The sequence below is a fragment of the Labeo rohita genome, chromosome 16 (assembly GCF_022985175.1).
Source record: "Labeo rohita strain BAU-BD-2019 chromosome 16, IGBB_LRoh.1.0, whole genome shotgun sequence".
In the NCBI taxonomy this organism is placed as follows: Eukaryota; Metazoa; Chordata; class Actinopteri; order Cypriniformes; family Cyprinidae; genus Labeo; species Labeo rohita.
Genome location: NC_066884.1, coordinates 21,668,306 through 21,685,997, shown reverse-complemented (window position 1 = coordinate 21,685,997; position 17,692 = coordinate 21,668,306). Strand labels below are relative to the sequence as shown.

The following is a 17,692-nucleotide window of genomic DNA, read 5'->3' as shown; positions in this document are numbered from 1 at the left end:
TTTCTATTCATCGAATCATCCTGAAAAAATGTACTCAACTGTTTTAAATATTGATAATAATAATAAAAATGTTTCTTTAACCGCAAATCATCATATTAGAATGATTTCTAAAGGACCATGTGACACTGAAGACTGGAGTAATGATGCTGAAAATGTAGCTTTGAACACAGGAATAAATCACATTTTAAAAAAGATGTTCAAATAGAAAGCAGTTATTTTAAATAGTAAAAATATGTCACGATATTACTGCTTTTGCTGTATTTTGGATCTGATAGATGCTGTATGCAGGCTTGGTGAGCAGAATAGAATTCTTAAAAAAAACATTAAAAATCTTACTGTTCAAAAACTTTTGACTCGTAGTGTTTAAATCTCTTAATTACACGAGTTCCAGTCGCTTCTCAGAGATAACAGATGTCATTAGTAATCATGTCTATTCTAGGAGCACGCAAATAAAAGAAGACAAACGCAAAGCGTTCTTCTAAATCCACGCGATGTCGCCAGAGAGATTCAACCATGTTTTTGTTCGATGAGGTCACTTTTTACAGCCGTTGGTTTCCGGCTGACGAGGTTTGCGTACACGTCTACATACAGTATCCGCGAGTGTAGTCTGGAGTACAACAACAAACCCGTTAGCCCTTCTCTAAACTACCAACCGTGGATTCAATTAATATAAAAACATCGATGAAAGCATGCACGTCTAACAAAGAGCTTAGTGACTAGACGAAGAATCCTTGCAGTTTGAATCACATCGGCACTGAGTTTGTGTTTACACTGAAGTCAGATGGGGGAGGTGAGGAAACTCCAAAAGAAGTTAAGGCAAATTGAAAACTTGGAGATCAAAATTTCCCTAACTCCCGAGGAAAAAATAAAGGTACAGAATTATCATGCTCTTCTTCACTCACATGAAATATTTGCGTTCCTGCTGCACTCAGAACAAAGCAGTTCAGTTCACATGAGGACCATCACACATAAAAAGATCACTCAGGAATGACTTACTGAATAAAAACACCTACTTTTAAGGCTAACTAATGTATTTTATTTTTATATTTAGATGTCTTTTATGATTATCACACATCTTATCACTCTTCTTAGGTCTCAAAGAAGGCGGAGCTTCGCTCCAGATTGGCTGAGCTTCTGCTGCAGCATTCTGGCCCCCAGCAAACTCAAGGGATTGTGGGAAAGGAGGAGGATAAAATGAAAAGACAAGTGTAAGAATGAGCGACTAGGTAGGGAAGAAAAGAGAGCGAGACGTTTGGGGCGTCTGAGATTAAACTCTAGACCTCTGCCCGTGGCTAGTCCTCCGCTCTCCGGCGTCTAGGCAGTATTGATTCATCATATTTCTTTTAAAAATCTATCCATGAACTCCCACACCCAGACTTTCTGTCTCACATATTGTTATTTAATAACATACTTGTTACAACAAAGGCACAGTGTGTGTTTAACACCTATGGCCAGGCGTGAGAATAATTCCTAGTGATATTTTTGTTTATTTTTCATGATAGTGAGGAGGTCACAGAGCAACTTGTTGTCACCCGTCCTGCGCTGAAGATTGCGCGAGAGGAGAAACGAGAGACGGAAAGAAGCCACGGAAGCCAGACAGATGGCAGAGGAGAAACGCATCTCCCCATCAGCCCCAGTGTAGAAGAACAAGAAGGTCAAATTAGAGCACTAATCACACACACAATTACAGTTACTCGCACAGATGTTGATTACAAGCTTGCTTGTCTTTCACAGGAAGTTCTGCCTTATGTCTGTCTCATGCGATGATATAACAGATGGTTAGTTTATCAGCATTCACGGGAGAGATCAACAGAATGACCTCGGTTTATATGAACGTGTTTGTTTGTCTTCATACGTTGCAGATGCTGAGTTTAAGTCTCGCAGACAAACTTGGGAAAAGGCCAAGTTTCGTCTCCGATCTCTGGAGGGTCATAGTGACATCATCACCTGTGCGGTCGCCGTCGACAATCTTGTGATTTCTGGCAGGTACCGTAACCGAAAAAGTAAACAGTTAATGACACTAGCTGGCTGTGAAATTGCTGACGTTTCTGTTAACGCCTCTCTCTCTCTTCTTCTTTTTGTCGCTTTTCACCTACTGTTTCTACCGATTTAAGTCGAGATACAACTGTTAAAGTGTGGCACGTTCCCACGGCAACGGAGCAGCGCAATTTGGGAGGTCACAGCGGTGGAGTCACCTGTCTCAGTGCACCACCTCCAGAGTACTGCAGGAGATTGGGTACACACACACAGACTCACACTCTCTCAAGCCCGGGAAAGTAAAGAATAATTGATCCTGTTGACGGGGCCAGCCGGTTGATACAGATGTAGCCTCGATTGTTCAGTCATCCTTTATGCTCTCTCTGTTTCTTTACTCCCACCTCTTTTGTTCCAGCTACTTATGCCCTCCTTCCCATCTGTCCCTTTCGCTCTCCATCAGTCCCTGTCTTGCTGTTTTGACAGTGCATTTGTTCTTTGCGTCCTTTGTCCTTCGTTCTCCCTTTTCTCGTGTCCTGCAGTCACTCTTTTCTTTCTCTCATTCTCTGTCCCGCTCTTTCTCATTGTCTTGATCTGTGTTTCCACAGCACGTACGTTCGACTTGGCTGACGGGGAAAGATTTGTTCTAAGTGGTTCCACAGACTGTTGTGTGAGAATTTGGGCTTTGAGCTCGGGTGAGTTTCTTTCTCTCTCACACGCACACGCATACAAACAAATGTGTGGCCTCAGCAATCAATTTCAAATGAGGGTTGTGCAGCTTCAGAATTATGAATGTCCTTTAAATTATAATGTAGATATGTTGAATACTAACTGGGTTATAAGGAGGAATGCAAATACAAAATTATTTCATATATCAGACTTAACTCTGCGTTGAAATCAATTCTCATCTGTTCGGTTATATAACGGTTTTTAACTTGCATAGTATTATGAAATGTTTCCTGAGCACAGCATGTTAGAATGATTTCATTTCAACAGTTGTTTTAAATTGTGATAATATTTCACAATATTCATATATTTTGATTAAAAATTTACAAGCAAAAGAGACTTCTTTCAAAAACATAAAAAATCGTACCCATCCCAAACTTTTGTATGGTAGGTTAGTATAAATATTTGCTAATTTTTATGATCTAAAACTGCCATTTTGCAGACTGGTAGAGAAAAACCTTTACAGGACTATGAAACTGTCAGAGCTGGGTAGTAATGGATTACATGTAATCTGGATTACATAATCAGATTCCAAAAATTAAAGGAGAAGTCCGCTTCCAAAACAAAGATTCACATATAATGTACTCACCCCCTTGTCGTCCAAGATGTTCATGTCTTTGTTTCTTCAGTCGTAAAGAAATTATGTTTTTGAGGAAAACATTTCTGCATTTTTCTCCATATATATGACTGATATAGTGCCCCAATCTTAAACTTCCAAAAAGCAGTTTAAATGCAGCTTTAAACGACCCCAAATGTGGTTGTAAACGATCCCAGCCGAGGAAGAAGGGTCTTATCTAGCGAATCGATCAGTTAGTTTCATTAAAAAAATACATTTTAAATACTTTTTAATCTTAAACGCTCTGTGTACTCTGTATTCTGACTCAAGACAGTTAGGGCATGTCGAAAAACAATCGTATTTTCTCCCTCAACTTCAAAAATCATTTCAAAACCATCCTACATCGCTGCAGAAGTACCGACCCAGTCAAGTGAACATGCAAAGATGATCAAACACCCTTAACAAAAAAGGTAAAACAGCAATATAGGACAATTTTGAAGTTGAGGGAGAACATGAGATGGGAATTTTTTGACATACCCTAACTGTCATGAACCGGAACAAAAACAGTCCAGGCAGAGTAAGACAAGACGAGCGTTTGGCATTAAAAAAATGTATAAATTGTATTATTTCTTTTAAAATAACCGATCGTTATGCTAGATAAGATCCTTCTTTCAACCGTAGTTGGGATCATTTGAAGCCGCACTTAAACTGCATTTTGGAAGTTCAAAATCGGCGCACAATATCAGTCCATTATATGGAGAAAAATGCTGAAATGTTTTCCTCAAGAAAAATAATTTCTTTACGACTTAAGAAAGAAAGACATGAACATCTTGGACGACAAGGGGGTGAGTACATTATATGTGAATCTTTGTTTTGGAAGTGGACTTCTCCTTTAAATGAATAAAAAGTAATAGTAAAGACTTACATTGTTAGAAAAGATTTATCTTTTGAACTGTTCTTTTGAACATTTTATTCATCAAAGAATCCTGAAAAAAAAAATCACAGGTTCCAAAAAAATATTAGAATGATTTCTGAAGAATCATGTAACACTGAAGATTGGCGTAATGATGCAGAAAATTCAGTTTTGCATCACAGAAATAAATTCTATTTGAAAGTATATCAAAATAGAAATCTGTTATATTAAATTGGAATAATATTTAATAATATTACCTTTTTCTGTATTTTTGATCAAACAAATGGAACTTTGATAAGCACATAAGAGACTTCTTTAAAACATTAAAAATCGTTCTGATCTCAAACTTTTGAACGGCAGTGTAGGTCAAAAGTAATCTAAAAGTAGTCAGATTATATTACCTTAAATGTGTAATGTAATGGACTACAATTTGTAAATAATCTCCCAGCTCTGAAAATTGCAATATTATTATTATGTTTGTTATTACAGTCATTACAAAAACTGTGTGGTTATTGCTGAGTGTATTATATATTTGTTACATACAAATTTTCAAATGGGTATTTTATTTTCATGAAGCGATTTGAAAGTTATGTGGTGTTTGATGTGAAGTGATGAATCAGTTGGGGACAAATCTGTTCTGCATATCAGGAAATAAAAAGGCATAATTAGTCCAGATTAATGATGTAATTATTTATGTTTTTTTGCAAAATTAAACTAATTTAATTCCTCTGTGATGTAAGAGTGCCAAATGCCTTTATGTGGCAGTTAGTAAAATTCGCCTACTTATTCCAAATCAAATTCCAGTTCAACATCCTGTGATGTGTGAGCAATGTGACTGAAATTCACACTCATGAATCAAAAGGATGCCTGTTTTAAATATTTTGAATATTACCAAACCCTGCCTAAAATGTAGTGTAGCATTAGTAATGTATTGTCAGATTTAAAGGATCCATTTTAAACTATTTTTACAATTTAAATGGTAAAAGATAGACTAGAGAGTGTACAGTAGATGTGCTGTTGCTCTGAACATCCATTATATGAATCTCAGGAATCAGTCATTATATAACTGGTGGAGAGAGCACTACTCACTCTTTTTTTGGACTCCACAGCTGCTGATGAAGGTGAATTAAACTCAAGTGTGTTTGGGGGTTGCATCACATGTTAATCTTGTTATTCCTGCAGGTCAGTGCATCAAATCCATCTACACATTCAATGCGGTCTCAAGCCTGTGTTTTATTCCTGAAGGAGAGGGTTTCATTGTTACTGGTTCAGGTAGGTATCTGTGTGTGAGAGCGAGGTTAAGTTGACCATGCCTTGCATCAGTCGCTACATATCATGTGAGTCTGAGGTTCAGTGTTATTGATCTTACACTAGACGCTGGGAAGCTGCAGGTGTGGAGCTGGAGCTCACAGGCGAACTGTCAGTCAGCGAACGCACACCTGGACGCAGTCACCACACTACAGGTGGGCGAGTGCCATGGCAACAGAACTGCGCTGGCATCTAGAACTTTCCGAGTCTGCCCTTTAGAGCAGCACATGTTAAAAAAAAGCTGAAGTGTTGCCTGTAGAGGAATCCCATGAGAACAGTTTTTCTCCTCAGTGATCTTTAAACACAGTCGAAAGTTCACAGCGATGTACAAGCTATTAAATGGCAGCATTTAAACAGTTTTTCTTCTGCAAGCTCTTTTAACTTAGTGATTAATGAATTCGGTGAAATACAACTGGGCAGAGCAATATAATATAAAGAAATCAATAGACACAGAATAGAAGTAAATAAATCATGGAGCAACTGAGATAAGATATAGGTTGAGATAAAAAACGGAATACTGTAGCATTAAACAGCGGTGACTCTCTTTCCGTATTTAATACTGTTAGTTGGCACGAGTTGTCATGGAAACACAGTGGCATTTACCCTGCGTTCTCTCCACAGTCCCAGGGTCCTCTGCTGTTCAGCGGCTCCGCCGAGGGATGTGTGTGTGTGTGGGAGGTGTCCGATGAACGGCCGGAGCCCCTCCGCAGGCTGCACGTCTGGGGGCCAGAAGTCACAGGGTGTGGTGGGGATGATGAGGTGAACGGGAGGCTGATTCTGAGCCCCCGCGGTGACCGCGTGTTCCTCACGTGTGGAAAGGCCAGCATACGAATACTAAATTGGAGAACAGGTAATATATTGAATAATATGAATTAGGATTATATTTATTAATTTAAATTAGTTATTGTGCCATAAATTAGAAAGTGTATAAATCACTCGTTTTACTAAAGAAACATTTTCCAACAGCGACAGCAGAAGGTAAAGTTACAGTGGGAGTCTGCTTCTCTATCGCCTCCCCTGAGCCCATAGAGTTTAACAGGCCCCCTAAAGCATGCAGTGAGTTTGGTGGGGGGTAATTGAGAATGAATGGGGGAAAGTCACATGAGACGATGTAATGCCTCCATTGCGATATGATTGGATATGACTGGTTATGTTGGACTGTGATTAGTTCTTGCGATAAATCGCGCCTCTTGTATTCGTGAGCATTTGCGAATCAGTCTGAATAAACAATACAATGGCGTTAATGAAAAGACTCATTTAAGAAGTAAGTAAACAACTCACACACTTAGATATAACCACTTTGTTATGTCAAAATAAGACTTAAAATGGCCTGAAAACATGATTTGTGGGTGTTTTTAGTGAGTAATCAGTGTGAAATTTAAAGTAAACCGTGTCTGTGACCGATATTTATCGGGCTTTAATGACTGATGAAAAATTCAGAAATAGTTAAAAGGTAACTATTAAGAAAAACAGCTGAAGTTCACAAATAAAATAAATTGTTCAGTTGTTAATGCCTTGAGATATTATTTTGGAATAAATGTAAAATGCTTAAAAACACTAACTTGATGAGATTCATACTTGCGTTTAATAAATAGAATATTGATTACATTGTTAATGTAAAAATCTAAAATAGATTTATAGTTTTTTAATCTTTCTTTCTAGTGAATCTTACATTTTCCAAGAAAATGTAACTGGGACATAAATTTACATTTGATTTATAAACAAAACAAAATGAAACAAAAAAAAAAAAACTTTGAGGACTTTGCCTCCTTATTTCAGAACCACTAATATATATGTGTGTATAAATATATATATATATGTGTGTATATATATATATTACATATATACACACACCGTTTTTTGACTCGTTCAAAAACAGTAATATTGTGAAATTTATTTATAATTTCTGTTTACTATTTTAATATATTTTAAAATGTAATTTATTTCTGTGAATAAATTAATTCAATAATCTTCAGTATCACATGATCCTTCATAGATCATTCTAATATGCTGTTTTTTTCTCAAGATTTTTTGTTTAGTTAAAAGTTAAAAATAATGGTGTAATAATTTTTAACTAATTTTCACGCAAATAGATTACATACAAAGTCAATGCAAAGACGCAAATAGAGGCGAATGCATGCCGGGTGATGCGAATGACGCAAAATATGCAATGCGTTTGATGTGAAATGTGTGACGCATTTGCCGTGAACAGCTTATTGACATGTCTGCTTGTATCAGAAAATGGAAGAGAGCCTTATTGTAGCCCGAAATGTAGTGGTATGTGTATTTTATTAGCATGGCTACAGACATACTGCTATTACCAAAAACATAAAAAATAATGTCAGTGCAGAGGCGTAATTTACGGGTGGGACATGTCCCTACCACTTTTTGCCAGGGTCAATATTGTTGCCACCACTTTTTTGGATTTTTCGTGGCACGGACGTGCTAACGCTGATGAAACACTTGTTTCTGTTAAATTAGATGCGATCTGGCGCTGTGTGCGTTGTTGTATTAAAGCTCTATGCAGGACTGTTTTTTGATCCTGCTCCCTCTGAATTTCAGGCCATTACCGCCTGCTCATGCAATCATTCTAATATTGAATCTAATTTTCGTGCATTAGGGAGCCACTATCGTATGCAGAATATTTAAATCTCTTTTGAATGAGCGGCTATTTACTTTCACTTTCAATTTCGCGACCACACGCACTCTGTATAAAGGAAGCACATCTTACAAGATCAGATATGGTCTTGGCATTGTTGATCGTGCAATGTTGTTATCTGCACGAGTAATGTGAAAAACATTGATTGTCGCGATGCACATATTCACTTTGCGTTTAGTGTGAACACATCAGTTTTTTGCAACAATGTCAAAGACTTTACTGTCATCTTTGGTCAATTTAATGCATCCTTGTGGAATAAACGTGAATTTCTTAAAAAACAACAAAGTATTTATCTTCAAAAACATAATGACTGAATTCTTAAACAGTAATAAATATATGTGTATAAAATGACATTTTATGTATATTTAAATATATTTACTTGAATTTACAATCAAAAAAAAGAAAAACTTGTAATCAAATATTTGATAAAAGCAGCCCTCAAATTAGAAAAACTAGAAAAAGATATTTCAAAGACATTACATGAAAGTGAGCAGATGAATGGGCCCGGATTTCTCTTTTTAACTTAATCACACCAAATAAACATGTTAAATCAACATAATCCTATGATCTGCCCTCAACACCAATGTTTAGTCAACATCTTATTTTACAAAGCACTTCTTGTGGATATGCTGGATTCTGTCGCAATAAATATTTTACAACCCCCATTGGACCTTCATTTGTTCTTTGACTCAGGGCTATTTAACAGATTTATTAATGGAATACATCTTGACTGAGTCTGTTCGCTCAGAGCTGCTAATATAATCTGTGGTAAAGTCCCAGTGGCTCAGAGAGCACAGGCAGGAAAGGGGGCTGTTCGCCCCAGGGCAGAGGAAAATGTAAAAAAAAAACATCAGCCACTTTCTCATTTTAATCCCGTTTTCTCAGAGGATATTTGTGCTGAAGGCCATTATTAAAAAAAAAAAGGAAAAAACAACCTGTAAACAATTAAATCAGATAAATCAGAGTTACTGGTAGGAGCACACAACATGATGTGACACTCTAATGGAGAACGCTGAGATTCATAATGACCCCAGTTCATCAAACAACTCGAAGCTGGAGCTCTCAAAGAAATAATGAGCTTCTCACAGACAAATAAAAAAACATCGGTATTAACGGCATAAAACACACAGCAAAGTCGGCAGCTATTGACAGAGTAGGAACAGAGTCTATAAATAGACAGATTATGTGAGCTTAATTACTTTTTGTTTATGGTTTATTTGCGTTTCAGTGGGTGAATGTTAGAAATCTGTCCCTAATGATGCATGTTTGCTCGCTCCAATCATTTGCAGGCGTGATGACCAGGCTAGCCAATCACAGCAGCACTGCTGGTGTCACAGATTGCGTCAATCAAATACCCGGTCTTCTGATTGGCTCTTGCTTTGATATCACTAATGGAGAGAGCAAGATTAACCGTGAGTGAATTTAGCATCAATTTTATTCCAACACCTCTCCATGTGCAAAACTGTGAGTTGTATAATCAACACTTTCTTTTTTTATTTCTCTTTCAGTGTTCTCGCTTCCCCAGTGCAAATATCTGGTTTCGCTCACCTCTTCAAATCTTCCCAGGATTCTTTGTTTTGCTGCGTGGTTAACAGCGAGCGGGGACCATCGTTGGGTCACAGGGGGTCGTGACCTTATTGTTTGGGAGCAGCTTCCTGGAAGTTTCAAAAAGAGGTGTTTTTTTTTTTTTTCAATGTATCTCAAATCCGCAGATGTACTTCTAAACCCCTTCTGCCCATTACTTAGCCTTCACAGCCTACTTTATGTAATGTATTACTGTATATTTCAATTCATAGACATTCACTGACACACAGTTACTAATATAAGACACTCTGCTCAATGTTTCATTTAGTCACTATATCAATATGTACATCAGTAATGAGATACTGGCTGGAATATAGTATCTTTGGGATGCTTATTAATGAGAAGTCTGCAGGAATGCTCCGGGCACAGTTTAATTGACAATGAGAGCCGTAGCTCACATCGAGTGCTGAATGCCGAGCCGATGATCACTTTGTGGAAAAAATATTGATTTCTTTGTAACTACAATTCTGTAGAGTCTAGAGCTGCAGGTCTCAGCTGGTGGATTTTAGGTAAAACAGTGCTGAATATAAATAATCAAATGCAAGTAGCCATATAATTCTGCATATTTTGATTTGCAAAAGACACTCCAATTTTTAAAGGAGAGAGAAAACGCTTTCCACATCATTTGTTGTTGATGTCAAAGACTTTGCATCCTGTATTTTGGAGCTTAATCTGTTACTTGGAAGCTATCCAAATTGGGCAGATGCCAACATTTCATGGCAATATTAGTATCAATGTTTAATTTCAAGGACATTTCTGTTTACATTGCTGTTGGTTTCTGGTCTTAGCTTGTCTTTTCACTGGTTTTACAGTAGTTTTGGGCATTTTTCAGTTGGGCAGGCTGGATAACCAGCTGGGTGCGCAGCTAAGGTAAACGCCAGCTTGGCCAGGCTAGGGGACCAGATTAAATCATCTAAGACCAGCTTAGACTGGTTTAATTGGGTTTTTAAGCAGAGTGATAAACAGTTTTGGTGCTGTGTTGATTCACCACTCGACATGCGATGTAAAATCCAAAAACTTAACATTCAATATTTTGGCACTGAACATGTCACTTGGAACCTATCCAAATTAGGCAGATGCCAACATTTTATGTTAGTAATAATATCAGTGTTTAATTTCAAGGACATTTGTGATTATGTTTGTACACACTGCTGGCAAAAACGTCTTAAATCAGCCTAACCTGGTCTTAGCTGGTCTACCAGCCTGGCAAGGCTTGTCTGTTGGCTGATTTTTGGAGTTGTTTTGACCACTTTTAAGTTGGTCACCCAGCAAAACAGGCTAAACACCATCATGGCCAGGCTGGGAGACCAGTTTAAATCTTGTAAGACCAGCTTAGACTGGCTAATTGAGTTTTTCAGCAGAACGGTCGATAGTTTTAGTGCTGTGTCGGGTCACCATTTGATGTCCAATGTAAAATCCAAAACCAACACCAACACAAATTAGGCAGATACCAACATTTTATGTCAGCATTATTATCAATGTTTAATTTGAAGGACATTTGTGTTCACATTTGTACATACTGCTGGTCTTAGCTGGTCTCCCAGCCTGGAGTTGTTTTGACCACTTTTAAGCTGGTTGCCCAGCAAAACCAGCTAAACACCGTCATGGCCAGGCTGGGAGAGCAGATTAAATCATCTAAGACCATCTTAGACTGTTTAAATTGGGTTTTACAGCAGAGTGATAAACAGTTTTGGTGCTGTGTTGGGTCACCACTTGATGTCCAATGCAAAAATCCAAAACCAAAGACTTAGCATTCAATATTTTGGAGCTGAACATGTCACTTGAAACTTTTTGCCACGTCTGTCAATGGCTGGTGACGTGATCATTTTTTGGCTGGCAAATTTTTTCAGCCATGAAACTCTTTTTGCAAAAACAGGCAGTTATTCCAATGACTGAACATATTTGGAATGTTTTTAATTTTTTCTGCTACTGGTGCAGTGCATTTACCCTATTAATTATAGCCATTCAATATTACAATATACTGAAAGCCATTATTTTTAACATATATATTAACAATAGGCTCTGAAATATATAACAACTTTTACTTTAAGTGATTTTATGCATAAACTACACAGATTAATCTTTATTCAAGCTACAAAATTTAATGAGCGACGAGCAGTCGAGTGATTTCTCTTTTTCTTTTGTTCTTTGATTTCCATCAGTGACAGACTTCAGCAGGTTTGACTTTAAAATCAGCGCTGTCTCTTTAAAACCTGATGCACATGACGCAGATCTGACACAAATCCGATTTTCACCCAACTCTTTACTGTCATTTAAGACTTTATAACTCATTTAAGAATACGTTTACAAGGTAACTCGCCAAAACCATGCATTTTGACATAATTGTGTGTTTTCGTCCGTTGAAGTGCTACTGGTGCGTTATCTGATGCGGCTTAGCGTATGCTCATACAGCCAAACGTGCAACCTTTCAAACTATACTTCACTGCACCGTTTAGGCGGCGTAACCCCAGGTATGTGTTGCCACATTCTCTGGTTATAAAAAATAAAGAAGGGAAAAGCTAATCTTTCAAAAATGAAGCAGCAATATCTTCTCAGGTAAAAGTTATTAGAACTGTGTCTAGGGACAAGCTGGCTATCACACTGCTGTGACCTTATCAGCCTGTTTGTATCTTATTATTTGATTCGCTCTTGCCGCTTATGACAGAACAGCTAATCATGATGATCTTGTCTTCAGAAAAGCGAATCTCTTTAAAAACTGGCTGTTGTCTTCAGTACATTGCATTGTTATATTTTGTGAAACTTTTACCCACCAACTGGCGACTGACACTATACTTACATATACTTGCCAACACCGATTTTTACTCGCATTTGAGTGTTAATTTTATGCCCTGCTTGGAACCTATCCAAATAAAGCAGATTTGTGGCATCTGTGTTTACGTTTGTACAGACACCCCTAGCAAAAACATCTTAAACCAGCCTAGCCTGGTCTTAGCTGGTCTCCCAGCATGGTCTGGCTTGTCTGTTGACTGGTTTTTGGAGTGGTTTTGACCACTCTTCAGATGGTCACCAAGAGAAAACAGCTAAAAACAATCTTGGCCAGGCTGGGAGACCAGATTATATAATCTAAGACCATTTTAGAATGTTTTTTTTAAGCAGAGCGATAAACAGTTTTGGTCCTGGGTTGGGTCACCACTTAATGTCCAATGTAAAATCCAAAACCAAGACTTTGGATTCATTGTTTTGGCGCTGAACTTGTCACTTGGAACCTATCCAAATTAGGTAGATTCCAACATTTTATGTCAGTATTAATATCAGTGTTTAATTTCAAGGACATTTGTGTTTACATTTATACACACTGTTGGCAAAAACCTGGTGTTACCTGGTCTCTCAGCCTGCTCAAACTTGTCTGTTGACTGGTTTTTAGAGGGGTTTTGAGCACTTTTAAGATGGTCACCCAGCAAAATCAACTAAACACAATAATGGCTAAACTGGGAGACCAGATTAAATCATCTAAGACCATTTTAGACTGGTTTAATTGGGTTTTTCAGCAGAGTGATAAACAGTTTTGGTGCTGTGTCAATCTGATGTAAAATCTAAAACCTTTGCATTCAATATTTTGGTGCTGAACATGTCACATGGAACCTATCCAAATTAGGCAGATGCCAACATTTTATGTCAATATTAATATCAATGTTTAATTTCAAGGACATTTGTTTTTACGTTTGTACATACTGTTGGCAAAAACATCTTAAACCAGCCTAACCTGGTCTTAGCTGGTTTCCCAGTCTGGTCAGACTTGTCTATTGGCTGTTTTTTTTAGAGTGGTTTTGACCACTTTTAAACTAATCACCCAGAAAAACCAGCTAGACATAATTTAGGCTAGGCCAGGAGACCAGATTAAATCATCCGAGACCATCTTAGACTGGTTTAATGTTTTTTTTCAGCAGAACGATAAACAGTTTTAGTGATGTGTTGAGTCACCACTTAATGTCCAATATAAAATCCCAAACCAAAGACTATGCATTCGATATTTTGGTGCATAATATGTCACATGGAACCTATCCAAAGTAGGCAGATGGCAACATTTTATGTCAATAGTAATATCAGTGTTTAATTTCAAGGACATTTATGTTTACGTTTGTACAGACTGCTTGGAAAAACGTCTTAAACCACCCTAACCTGGTGTTACCTGGTCTCCAAACGTGGTCAGACTTGTCTGTTGGCTGGTTTTTAGAGTGGTTTTGACCACTTTTAAGCTAATCACCCAGAAAAAAACAGCTAGAGATCATTTAGGACAGGCAGGGAGACTAGATTAAATCATTCAAGACCAATCATTCAAGACCATATTAGACTGGTTTAATAGTTTTTTTCAGCAGAGTGATAAACCGTTTTAGTGCTGTGTTGGTTCACCACTTGATGTCCAATATAAAATCCAAAACCAAAGACTTTGCATTCGATATTTTGGCGCATAATATGTCACTTTTTTAACCTATCCAAATTAGGCAGATGGCAACATTTTATGTCAATAGTAACATCAGTGTTTTTCAAGGACATTTATGTTTATGTTTGTATACACTGCTGGGAAAAACGTCTTAAACCAGCCTAACCTGGTGTTAGCTGGTCTCCAAACCTGGTCAGACTTGCCTGTTGGCTGGTTTTTAGAGCACTTTCAAGCTGGTTACCCAGCAAAACCAGCTAAACACCATCATGAATAAGATGGGAAATTATATTTAATCAGCTAAAACCAGATTATGCTGGTTTAAGCAGTTTTTTTCAGCAGAACAATAAAACAAATTGTGTGTTGGGTCAAAAGGAATCACTTATGTACAACTAAAAGAGTAGTCACATAACATTGTTCGGCAGACTTTCGTTTGATACATCCCATCATTTAAATAGCAGTTTGCACAATAGTGAATATGTTAGGGTGAAAAAAAAGTTGCCAGTGCCATTTTCACTCATGTCTAAGTATTGCTCATGTCAAGTGAATTTTGCTGGGTTGACCTAACAGAAAACTCTATGGATTAAAAGTGACTTCTGTGCAAGCAGTTCTTCACTATTAAAAAACAGACAATAGACCCTTTCATTGAAATATTGCTAATGTGACACCTTAAGCCAGACATGAAGAAGATGTTTAAGTTGATCTGCCACTGCCTAGCACTTAATGATGTACTTGCTACTTCAAAAGCAGTTTGTATAATGAAGTCATTTCAAATCCATTGACAGCGCGCTGTTGTCAGCAGAGCGGCTTTGCTTTTTGCTTCAGGCTGAGTTAAACATCCTTCTGTCCTTGTAAACAGTGTGACCCAAGTGCCCTGCACTGACGGTCTTCTGTTGTTTTTCCTCTAGAGGCGATGTCACAGTGAGACGAGACAACCGATTGGAGGATTGTATTCTGGAATCCGACAGAGACTCAGAAGACGAACAAAGCGAGGGTAAGAGATTCCAGTCTTAAGAAAATCTGTGATAATTCAATAATAAAACCAATTTTTCATGCACCTTATGGACTGAAATAGATGGTTCACCCAAAAATAAAAATTCTGTCATTAATTACTCACCCTCATGTCGTTTCAAACCCATAAGACCTTTGTTTATCTTTGGAAGACAAATGAAGATATTTTTGATGAAATCCGAGAGCTTTCTGACCGTACGTATACAGAAACGCACCTAACACGTTCAAGACCCAGAAAGGTAGTAAGAACATTGTTAAAATAGACCATGTGACATCAGTGATTCAACTGTAATGTTCAAGAATATTTTTGTGCACAAAGAAAACAAAAATAATGACTTTATTCAACGTCTTCCGTGTCATTCTCCACCGCATGTTCACGAGAGTACCATGACACATGCAAGCTTTTTTCCTAGTACTAAAACGAGATGGTGACAAAACAACAAGGTCAATAAACCATAACTGTGACTATATCAACTTGCAATACCATTGATGATAAAAGATGAGACTAAAATGTATTTTTTAAAAATAAAAACTTTATCAAAATCTCTTTATTGTTCTGTCATTAAAGGAGACAAAATTATTGCGGACTGCTTTGTGAGCTTTCATGTGTGCGGTTGCCAGATATCAAGAGTTCAAATCCCCAAATCAGAGCTTCTATGTTGAAAGGATATGTTTTCTGCCTGGTGATTGCTTATTTTTTGCAATTTGGCAACCATGGGCACGGGCTCGCTCTTCATTGTGGAAGTGCCGACGATGATCTGAAAACACAGACAAACAAGTAAACTGGAGTTTAGCGATCTCCATGTGAGATATTCGGCTTATATTTAAGTGTCATTCAGCCAGTCTGTGTTCTGTCGTGAAATCTCGACTATATGTGACCCTGGACCACAAAACCAGTCATAAGGGTCAATTTTTTGAAACTGAGATTTATACCTCATCTGAAAGCTGAATAAATAAGCTTTCAATTGGTTTGTTAGGATGGGACGATATTTGGCTGAGATACAACTATTTGAATATGTGGAATCTGAGGGTGCAAAAAAATCAAAATATTGAGAAAATTTCCTTTAAAGTTGTCCAAATGAAGTTCTTAGCAATGCATATTACTAATCAAAAATTAAGTTTTAATATATTTACAGTAGGAATTTTACTACATATCTTCATGGAACAAGATCTTTACTTAATATCCTAATGATTTTTGTCATAAAAGAAAAATCTATAATTTTGACCCATACAATGTATTTTTGGCTATTGCTACAAATATACCCCAGCGACTTAAGAATGATTTTGTGGTCCAGGGTCACATATTGCTTGCGATTGTAGCTGCTAAATAAATGCGCTTACACATTCGCTGCTGTTTTTATAGAGAAACGTTATTGCAATTTTGAATTACTGGAATTACTGTTAGGAATTTCACTGTTATAATATTTTTTTGTTCGTTTTACCAGGTTTCCTAATGTAGACAGATAGAGTGCGTAAATCTTTGATATAAATATATATAATAAACAGCCTATAGTAAATCAGTACTAAAGATGAGGTAAATAAACCATGAGTTGACATTCTGTTCATTTGTGCTTACTGGTGAAAGTGCAAAAATACATTTCTCAAATGACAACAATCATTACAGTTATAGTTTGAGGACATGTTTATATAGTTTAACCATTATACAGCATAATGAAAATGTGACTAAAACTAGACTAAATGCTCAGATATTTAGTCGATTAAACTTGACTAAAGAAAAGCAGCTCAAGGGTGACTAAGATTAGGACTAAGACTAAGTTAAAAATGGCTGACAAAATTAACACTACAGTGGAGAATGACAGAAGAGAAGAAATCGAATAAAGTTATTTTTGCTTTCTTTGCGCATAAAAAGTATTCTCGTAGCTTCATAAAATTACGGTTGAACCACTGATGTCACATGGACTATTTTAACATTGTCCTTACTACCTTTGTGAGCCTTGAACATGGTAGTTGCGTTGCTGTCTATGGAAAGTCAGAAAGCTCTTGGATTTCATAAAAAATTTCTTAATTTGTGTTCCCGAAAATGTTTGGAACGACATGAGGGTGAGTAATCAGTGACAGAATTTTCATTTTTTAGTGAACTGTTCCTTTAAATGTTATGTTTTAACAACATTTATTTAATGCTATAAAACATTTAATTCACTTTGATAGCCTTAACGAAAATATATTTTTTCCCTCCAGTGGACGACGAAGACTCCATACCCCAGGATGCATCTGAAACAGAGGAACCCGCAAGTTCTTCGTGGCTGCGTTGTGTTCTTCAGTGAGCGAGAGGAGGGGTAAATGAAAAAAGAGAGCGAGGGGAAGGAGATTGAAGGAGGGTTAAAAGAACAAACTGTAAAGGAAGAGAAAGCAAAGGCAAGGTCAAGGGGCGAGGACAGAGTGCAAGAAATCACACAAAGCGACTAAGGTGGAACAGATTGACTGACTGGCATAAGAGGAAAATAACAGAAGGAGGAGAGAAACAACAGACTGTTTTCTATGTAAACGTTGATCCAATAAAACCTACCATGTTATGTCTGTGTACGTGTGAGAGTATTTATC

The 17,692-nt window shown here is 37.2% G+C and overlaps 1 protein-coding gene across 1 annotated transcript; it reads left to right on the top strand.

Moving 5' to 3' along the window:
- Window positions 1-540: 540 nt before the first annotated feature.
- Window positions 541-17,633, top strand: si:ch211-154o6.3 (uncharacterized protein LOC563854 homolog). Its single transcript, XM_051131187.1, has 13 exons — window positions 541-871; window positions 1,093-1,208; window positions 1,503-1,654; window positions 1,863-1,986; window positions 2,115-2,236; window positions 2,583-2,669; window positions 5,352-5,441; window positions 5,544-5,632; window positions 6,099-6,327; window positions 9,426-9,548; window positions 9,645-9,810; window positions 15,028-15,113; window positions 17,330-17,633. The coding sequence occupies exons 1-13, from the start codon at window positions 782-784 to the stop codon at window positions 17,413-17,415; spliced, it is 1,560 nt and encodes a 519-aa protein (XP_050987144.1). The 5' UTR covers window positions 541-781; the 3' UTR covers window positions 17,416-17,633.
- Window positions 17,634-17,692: the final 59 nt, after the last annotated feature.